At 40.1% G+C, this 9,848-nt stretch overlaps 1 protein-coding gene across 1 annotated transcript; it reads right to left on the bottom strand.

Moving 5' to 3' along the window:
• Positions 1-372: 372 nt before the first annotated feature.
• On the bottom strand, positions 373-5,617 carry LOC125742537 (ER lumen protein-retaining receptor 3). Its single transcript, XM_049014642.1, has 5 exons — positions 4,987-5,617; positions 4,221-4,321; positions 3,158-3,316; positions 2,369-2,621; positions 373-2,235 (listed from the first exon to the last, which is right to left on the bottom strand). Exons 1-5 carry the CDS (start codon positions 5,075-5,077, stop codon positions 2,192-2,194), a joined length of 648 nt encoding a protein of 215 aa, XP_048870599.1. The 5' UTR covers positions 5,078-5,617; the 3' UTR covers positions 373-2,191.
• Between the last annotated feature and the right edge of the window lie 4,231 nt (positions 5,618-9,848).

The following is a 9,848-nucleotide window of genomic DNA, read 5'->3' as shown; positions in this document are numbered from 1 at the left end:
AATTTACAAAAAAAAAAATGTGGGTGTTTTCTGAGAACAGAACTAACAGAATGTGAGATGTACTGGTTTAGAAATATAAAGTTCCACAAAGTTATCACAATCCTCACAAATGTAGTAAGTTCCCTGCAATAGTCACAGTTTTTTATGACCATTCCATCATTTCATTTTTTTGTAAGCAGTGGTTTGATTAATCATAAGTAAAGTCCAGTATGTTACAGCCGCCTGCTGCTGTCATAGCAAAATTCTCAATTTGGTCTTAACTGCATTTTGATTACAGACAGCATGTATTTCTGGGAAAGGGTTTTACCTCAAGGTTTGGGAACCAAAGCTGTGTTTTCTAGCCACCCAATAACAATAACATTGAGAAAAGAATAAAAATCTTGTTTCTTTTTATTGTATTACTACATATTGCTTATAGCCTGATATTCAATAGTGTTTTTTACATTTTATCTAAGGAAGAATTGCTCTTGAAAGGCTGAAGATGTACAAAGTACTCGTCAAGAACAACACTGGCTAAATTAGCCAGAACGAAACAATCACTGGGAAAATGATTCACAAGATTCACACTTCGGACAGATGAGATAAAAATGGACTGAGTCACGTGACGAGAAACAAAAGTGAAGCAGCACCCGACCTCCAGTAGGGGACGGCATGAACACCAACTGTACCCAGTAAAACTGAACTTTATATAAAGTGACCATCATGCTTATGGGTGACATGTTATAAAACCTAACAGTGTCAATTGCAGGCCACCTTGATGCATATGCATCTAAGTGAAAAATACTCAACATATGCTGGACTATGCTAGACACTGATTTTCTACTTTCCCGACTGGAATTTATGTAATAAAATATATAAAAGATTACAAACCTGCTCATTGTAAAGTAAGCAAAATAGCTAATTCTCAGGTGTTGTAAGAAAATATGATCCATCTTCCCATTGTTTACTCAGGTAAGGGGCATGGGGGGGGGGGGGAATTGGACCCTGCCCTATAGAGGATTTCAGAAAGCTGGGATACATCACAACCTGGTCTTTCCCTTGCATTCCTTTATTTCTGCTAATTTCACAAAAACAAAAAATTGGCCAGTCACGTTTTAAAAATTGAATCTACAAATGTGTGCAGATCAGTAAAGGTTCACACGAGGCACGATCCCAACCGATATCTCCTAAACCAGAATGTATGGAGTTATATGGTCAAGGACAAAACAATGACATTTTTCCATACGCATTTCAGTCTCGCATGTCACACATTTACTACATATCGCTTACTATGTGTAAGTCAGTAAACACTGTTAAGTCATCAGAATTTTTTTCTATTAAAACTCTGAGGATGTTCAACATAAAAATGATATCTTCTTATATCAAAACGGCTTTAAACTATGATCACAAGCCCAAAACAATATTAAACAAGAAAAATGAGACAAAAAGAGTAATTGACCAAAGCAATATTTGACCAGATAGATAGGCATGTGCTCCTTGTAGGTAAATACTGTCTGTTCTACTCCCATTACAGCAGTTATTTCACCAATTGCACCAGGGACCCTGACAAATCCTGCTCTCTACTCAGCTGTATGTTACTTTGGACAATATATATTGCACTAAAGAAGACAGGGCATATTTAATTCATATGCTCATGAACACTGTATTCATCGAGTTTACTTTGTTACACATGTATAGCTACTTGGAGTTTATACCGATAATTTGGCCTGCAGCACCATTGCAAAAGATGAGGGCTCATTTTTATTACATTGTATACTGCTTATGCTTATCTATTCTGCTCAGACACGCAACATTAAATGTTAAACAGGATGACAACATTCAACAATACAATGTTACCCATGGGATTTCATTGAACACCTACAATACACTTATATGGCAGATTTTACCTGACAAAAGTGTAGAGTACCAAGTTTCCAGATTTAAATATGCACAAAAGTTCCGAACTAGCATCAAACCAGGTTCAAAGTATTGACGTGAATTCTTTCGCACCTTAGGAGTATTATAATAAAGATCCTCTCACTTTTGCTCATCGATCAAAACATTTAAAGGAAACCTCTTATTTGCTCAAATCGCCTTAGTATTTAAGAGGAGTACAACAATGTTCTCTCTATGTGGAAGTGTGTGATACTTGATTGAGATGGAGGTAATTTGAGGATTGGGGAAAGGGTGGGGGAGTGTCTTCCGGTGGTGCTCAGACTGGCATGGGAAGAGTCATCTTTTTACTGCCCCTCAGCACTGCAAAAGATGAGGGGGGGGAGAGAGAGACAAGAAGAAAACATGGGAGAAAAGCAGACCACAGTCTCCACACCAACTGCAACAATACAGAACTGACATAACATCCTCCACGCTTCCCCTGTTGGACACTCACCCTTAGTAACGTAAAGGTAGAAGAAGTCACAGTAGAAGATGGTCTGCACCACACCGGACACCACGGCAATCTGGTCGAAGAAGCCCTCCGTGTGGTATCGCCATACCCAGTTGGCAAGGTAGAGGGCACGGTAAAGGCCCAGGAAGAACAAGTAGTGCGTGGTGATGGACTCTGCCTCTCCAGTCTTAGTGATCATGAAGAGCTGAGGCAGGATTGCCACCGACTCCAGGTAGATGGAGAAGGTCCACAGGATCTACGCACCAGAAAGACTACATGAAGCATATGTTATGCATACGGGAGTGTGGGGCAACAAGGAACAAAGGAAGAGGAAAAGTGAACATGCAATGGAAATGAATGATGGGCTGTTTCTCAATATGCATAATTGACCGTACTTGTGTTCTCATGTACCTGTTTTACTTCATCTTCCATTGCCGAAGACCAGTTCAAATACTCAAGAACAGAAGTACAGAGGACGGTAAAAATCCACAGATGTTGTCTTTGCCTTGCCCCAGATATCAAAGATACATCGTTTGCATCCTCGCCGAACAAGACTAATCCCATGACTCATTGCACTACAAGTTCGTTCTTGGAAGACAAGTTGGCAAAACTAGTCTTACCAAGACCACAAGTACGATCTTTGCGTTCTTGGTATTCAGAAATGCCCAAAGAGACTGAAGTGACAGTTTCCGCTGATTCCAGATCAGCCGAGACAGAAAGGACACATCAGATCTATTAAAGGGAGGGCAGACAGTTTCTCTCTTCACAGGTGACGGACAACAACTCCTCTACCTCCAATGGCGCGAAGTCATAGTTCTCCAGGAATGAAAGGCCAGCCACAGGAATGAGGAGGAACTCCACGCGGAATGAGTCGTTCTCAGAGTCATAGGAGCTCCGGAAGCGCATGTAGATAAGGTACACAGTGGCATACGCCAAAATCAGAAACACCACCTGTGGTGAAGAACATGGTGGAGTTTATTATGGCACAAGTCAATGATCCCATAAGTATCATTTTAATTTCATTGTTTTTAAATGATTTTAATGATCGCATGGGCTGGTAAATATAGCTCCATGGGCCAGATATTAACAAAATCGTTTGATTTTGTTCTCCTTTTAAAATATTACTTCCTTTAGTATTATCCTTACTACTCTTTCATAATCATTCTGTGCATGACGTACCTGAAATTCATCTCTACATTTTCCCCCCCAGAGTTAACGGATTACAACTGGATAAAACTGCATAGAATTAGCAAACTACTGTATTCATCAGGATCGGCGGGAGAACTTCCCAGATAGCAGAATTTTAAACACACACAGGTTTGTAATTATATCTTTGTGGGGACTCTCCATTCATTTCTATGGGGGGAAACTCTAATACCAACATGATGACCTCAACCTCTACCCAACCCTAACTTTAATCAAAAGTAACCAGACAAAATACAAAGACTATTGGCATTTTTACTTTCTCGATTGCTTTCACAGATATCGGTGGGGACCCGAAAAATGGTCCCACAACGTCAAAATAATAAGTTTTATGACATTGTAAGGGGACATTTGGTCCCCACGATGTAATGTGAACTTAATCCACACACACGCAGACACACACACACAAAATGACACTGTGGGTGATAAAGAAATGGCAATCAGCGTAATTGTATGTCTTTATTCTGCAGAACACCTAAGCAGGTGAGGCCTGCAAAAGCCAAAATGCAGGGTGCAAAGTGCCTCAACAGAACTATTATATAGCATGAGAACATGCAAAAAAAAAATAAGGTACCTTATTTTATTATTTTATTATTATTTAAGGTACCTTATTGCAGAGGGGGCAAGCTCTTAGACATTCTAGGTTCCTCACCTTCATGACCGTGTTGTAGATTGAAATGAAGCTGGTGAACAGGTCCAGGTACCTAGTGGTAAAGACCAAAGCGAACAGCATCTGGCTTTTTCCAGAAATACCTACGGACATAAGGAAATCCAGTAACTGGTATGGTCAGCTTGACAGAGTGTGCAATTTGCCGTGCATAGATAACTGATTGGTTATTGCAAATGTGTTTAAAGACCCGGGATTGTGACTGAAAGTATTCGAAGGGAAAAAAAATGGACGTAAGACCGTTGAATGAATGGATCCAGATAAAGGAAGTTAATGTAAAGTTTCGAAATAAAACGACTGGAAGCATAAATATGAGGAACATTGGCAAGTAAACTAATGGTACACTACTTTCCGTCTGATTAGAGTTCAAACGTGGAAGTGAAGAACTAATCAATGCACAGACGGGTATTGTAGGGGGGGGGGGGGGGAGGAGGAGGAGAAGTAGTGTGACCGAATTTCATCACATGAATTAATTGAGTTTTTTTAAATAGCGCAAATGCATTAACAGCTCATCAGTGCTAAAGAGAAACGTATGCAATCCTGTTAACTCGATTCAGCGTAACAACAAAGTGCATAGTTAAAATTGCAGTAAAATAAAACAAACGGAGTCTAAAAACCTTGAACATTTACGTCACCAGTCAAAGACTGTCAACAAAAAGATTCAAAAGCACATCTCAGCTAACAAAACTTTTCGGTATGTGGCTGTTGGGGTCTCATCAAACAGAAAGGCAGACTAACAAATTATACATACCTGCACAGGACTTAGACCTCCAGATTTTAAGGAACAATATGATGATTGCCACAAGATGGGACACGTCCCCCAAAAGACGAAAAATATTCATTTTGTGCAAAGCCAGCAAAGTAGTTTTCAGGAGATTTTTCCTTCTAAAAACTCTAACCAACAAGACGCCTCGGCTTTTCAGGATGATCTACCAAAGTCGCGGTAAAAACGAATACGATTTAAAACACTATGCACAGTTCCGTAGAACTTTCTTAATCTTTAGCCTGAATAAATTTATGACCCCAAAGTTAATCAGGTTTTTCTAAACTATTTTTCCGAGTTCTCATTAACATGCGGCAATTGTTATTTTCTCTTAACTCGGTGTTGAAAAACATGCATGCATCCTTTATAGAAAGTCTGCTCCTTTCCTTCCAGTTATATTATTAAAAAAACAACTAGAAGTATCCGAAGTAGGTGGGTGACGTGGCTGGCGGTCGCGGTTCAGTCTGGCTTCCTCATCGCTATATTTATATAAAAAAAAGTTGGCCGAAAGAAATCGGAGTCGCTGCTCGCCTTTAAACCCCCTTAAAGGGGATAGCGGAGAATCGGCCCACTGTTCTGGCAGCGCTGTGGGGCTGCTGGCTGCCGGGACTGGGGCGCAGTGGCCGGCTTCCAGCTGAATGATGGCGACGGAGAGAAGGAGACCTTTAGGCTCTGCCTAAAGAAGCTTCTTCAGCCCAGTCCTTTCTCCCAATAATGACCCCAGACCCACAAATTAAGTTAACCGGAATGTTTTGTCTTCATTTTATGAGACTGTAGCTGTCGTCAAATTAATAATTTCACTCGGGGATGTAAATGTGCACAGGAAAGAGTGAACAGGTCTACTCATTAATAATATGAAATTTCCACATTCTGTATAAAACGTGGTATCAAATAATAAAAATGTTATGACTTTTTTTTCCAATGCATAGTTCACATGACAAAATGCTTTCTGTGCGTGGCAAACTGCTCCGGTCACCTCCAGAGCATCACTGACAATGTTTCAAGGCAAAAGACATACCGTTTGTCCCCAATGCAGGATATTATCTCCTAACATCCAGCTTCCTGTCCTTATGTTATTAGATAAAGTCCATGAGAACAATTATTTTATCCGTGTGAATTGTGCACAAATAGTATTTAAGAAGGAATGATTTTGAGTTTATTATAAGGTCATAGTATGTCCCTCATGCTGATTTCTGAGCCCCGGTCCATCTGTGGAGTGTGTATGTTCTGCCTATGTTTACAGGGGTTTTCTTAAATTATTCCAGTTTCCTCCTGCAGTTCAAAGATGAGCATTTAAGTGAATTTGTCTCTAAATTGCCTGTCGTGTTTTAAGTTGATTGTGTGCCTCTTCTGAATTTTCACTGTGTTTATTGCGATATGCTTCAAGCTCATTGTAAGACTCTGTTTGGTACTTGGTTATGGAAATTGGATAGATGGATGGATGGATGGATGGATGGATGGATGGATGGGTGGAAGACAGATGGATGGATGACAGATGGATGGAAGTGTTAATGTCATGAGGTTTGAGAACATGTGCATTTCTTAGACAACATTTTCCCCAGCCTGGGAGCCTAAATACACATTTAGAAACATACAAAGAAATATTTCCAAAACTCTGGTGCTGATAAAAAGCTACATCCGATATTTTGTCTCTTCTGGTCATATACAGTGGAGCTCTTTAGATGAGATGTACAGGAACACTCCAAGATTGGAGATGGCCTGATTCTAGCATGTTCTAGTGAATTATCCTGCAGTCATCAAGAGCATGAACCACCGACAGGGCAGAATCAAGGCCTTAGAATGTTTTTTTTTTTTTTTTTGTCACCTGGGAGCAGCTAGTTCATGGCGATAAGGATAGTGACTCCATGTAAGGGCAAAAAGATGTTCATAGCACATATATATAAGTCTGGCTGGTAAGGAAGTACAGTAATCTAGTCCATCAACAACCAGACAGATAGGATCATGGGATGCATTTAACTCCCTTCAGAACCAAAGTCTATTCAGAAAAGTTCACCCATTCCTGGCCAGTAAAGCCAATGTTAGGTAATATGTAGATCCTACTGGGAGGTTTGGTTATTAAAGAGTACAATAGTTATCTGAATTATTTAGGAAAATATTTTCAGGGCATCTGAACTCTGGAAGGTTACTTTGATGAGATATCTGTTGCATTCTTCTTGAAGGAGCGATGCATTCTTTATCACCTCACTGATTGCATAATTTCTCTGAGAACATTTCAATTTTGAGTTGTAGTATTTAGACAATAGAGCATTAAGCATACAATTTACACTTATATGGTGTTTATTAATTTCTCCATTAATTGTAATGTTATACAACGATGCATGATTAATAGGATTGATGGATGGATGAAAAATAGGGATTCCTTTTTATTTTTAATTTCTTCATAAGGATATGAACATCACGGGATACATTGGACGGAATTCTAAAGGAAAGTTTCTATGAATCATGTAATTTAGCCTGATAATTATAGGTATGAACTGCGTGTGAATTTCTTCAAATGTATGGTCTTGCTGCTTGCCCGTTAAAACAGGTAGAGAGCTGGTCACGCGATACCTGACATGACGCCATAAAGGCTGGCACCTTTTTAATTGGTAGCAGCGAAAAAAAAAAAAAAAAGCTGCGTCCATGCGATACGTTCGATGCCAGTGATTTAGTGCCCCTAAACTGCTACTGCCATGTATGGTCGCTAGGTGTCACTTGTGCATCGACCTCTATTCGTATCAACACCCTCTGAACTGGGATACGTGTAGTTTGATTTTAGATTACTGCGAGCAGAGAATATTTACGTTGCAAGGTAATGCTGGTGTGCTACCAAACAACGTAGAAACGCATTTGAAAGTAGCAATACTGCAACGTACATTATTTTAAAAGAAATCATCTAAGACCAGTGATTTTGCAATAACATGCAACAGATGTTAACACGGTTGCTACAAAGATGAAGGAGAGAGTAGCAGACGGAAATTACTTCAGTTTTGAATGGTGAATATGGAGGCAGTTGCTTAGGTAGCTGGTGAGTTTCTGGAATATCTAGTTTGCTCTCTGCCTCCTTCGAACATGCAGAGCATACACTTTCCTTCCTCCATTCAGAAGAGTAGGAGCAGTGAACAGCAAACGTCACGAATCCGTCAGCCGATCCCTTCTGCAGCCGTCCACCAAACACTTGACTTTAAATACTTAGTGTATCCCGCCAAAGATTTCTTTTTATGAATTTCCCCATAGTTATTTGTAACAAAGGGTGAAAGAAGTGAGAACAGAGGGAGGGATTGTGGGCGGAGGGATGCAGCCTGAACGTGAAGAACAGAGGGCCAATTTGTCAAGCTATTCGCAGAGTCTCAGTGGATTTCATTCTCACCTGTCCTGAAGCCCCAGCCTAGATTGCCCACAATGTATTTATAGAGGTGCTGTTTGGCTGAAACTGTGCCGCTTAACAGAGAAGGGTCTCCCGCTGAATGAGAGCGTGGACTCCAGGACTGGCGGACACTGGTGTCATCTGAGGTGATGTGCGCCACCTGCAGGGCACTTCCTAAAATTAATATGCTATTTTCTTTTTATTGTCTTTATCTCAGGTGTGGGTTTAAAAAGTACATCAGTTAGTCTGTAGACTAGGTAATTGTCTGCACTTTTAAGTGATTTCATATCCTCTGCTTTTCAAGTTTTTTCTCACCCTACAGCCAGACAGAATAATTTTGGTGTGAGATTATTAGAGAAACTTCACAGATCTCTATGGTTATGCTTTGTAAGAAGTTAAATGGTCCCCCCTCCCCCCCCCCCCCCCCCCCCCCATACAGGTCTCACCAAGTTTTATCAAGCTTGTTGTCGCTCAGAAGCCTGGTTGCATAGCTACACTCTGTTGCCACGCCAACAGTTCCCATGACAAGTGCAGATTTTGTAGCCATAGCAATAGGATCTCAAAACTTTGCCATCACTTTCCAATAAGTTTTTTTTTTTGTTAAAATAAAAATATATTCATGATGCCTGTATTAAAACTACGAGGTAACACAGCTGATGCTGATGAGTAGTGACATTAATCTCTTTAGTGAGTGTATTCACTTCAAAATGGCTATAGATTTCCTAAAGCAAATCGGCTAATATAACATTCATGAATATGCAAGGAAGGTCTTGCTCCTTAAGCAATAAACCATCTGCTGACTGAAATACAGGCATTTCTTATATTACAGTGCTGACTGTCACACTGATGGCTTCAAAAGTGAATGCAACCGCTTGCAGTAAGGATTTCCTGTTCCCTTTGATTTACTTCAATTTTCACCATTTCATACAAGTCTGTAAATAACCTGGTTACCTCACTGATCAAGCATATATGCGATTAATGGATACTTGCTCTTCTCTGTGGGCATATTTAATTAACCTCAGTGTCCTTAAACAGCGATTTTAAAGGCGATTGTCGTCATTTAGTTGCCACTCCTGGTGTCCAGGAGACCTGCTCCATCGGCGAATGCGTAGGACAGCACTAAGCAAAGTAACAGCAAAACCACTTCATCAGGGGACATTCAAGAGGTCCCACCCGCAGCCAACGATGTCTGCCTGCCATTTCAGCCTGCTCTCCTATGTCCGCACTCATCGACGCTTAACCCAGAACGAATCAAACAATTTATAACATTTTATTTACTATACGTGTGTACTATATAAACATTAGGAAGGGAAATTAGACATAAAACCGCAACATTAAGTTATTTCTTGACCTCTTCAAAGAACTTAGTTGCGTAACAATGTTTCAGGTCTATATTTGTAAATTAGAAATATGTTAATCCTGCTGATTCTCACTTTCTAGTATTCCTCTGTATCTGACCTACTGTGGGAGTTCCTTATGTCAG

Source organism: Brienomyrus brachyistius, chromosome 5, assembly GCF_023856365.1.
Source record: "Brienomyrus brachyistius isolate T26 chromosome 5, BBRACH_0.4, whole genome shotgun sequence".
In the NCBI taxonomy this organism is placed as follows: domain Eukaryota; kingdom Metazoa; phylum Chordata; class Actinopteri; order Osteoglossiformes; family Mormyridae; genus Brienomyrus; species Brienomyrus brachyistius.
Note: the sequence above shows the minus strand (reverse complement) of the source record. Positions and strands in the feature narration are given on the sequence as shown.

What these genes read in the sequence shown, in the direction of transcription:
- LOC125742537 (XM_049014642.1), bottom strand. Translation starts at nt 5,077, where the DNA reads ATGAATATTTTTCGTCTTTTGGGGGACGTGTCCCATCTTGTGGCAATC. An exon ending in GAGGTCTAAGTCCTGTGCAG is followed by an intron (nt 4,322 to 4,986) that starts GTATGTATAATT and finishes TTATGTCCGTAG; the next exon opens with GTATTTCTGGAAAAAGCCAG. An exon ending in CTACCTTTACGTTACTAAGG is followed by an intron (nt 2,236 to 2,368) that starts GTGAGTGTCCAA and finishes CATCTTTTGCAG; the next exon opens with TGCTGAGGGGCAGTAAAAAG.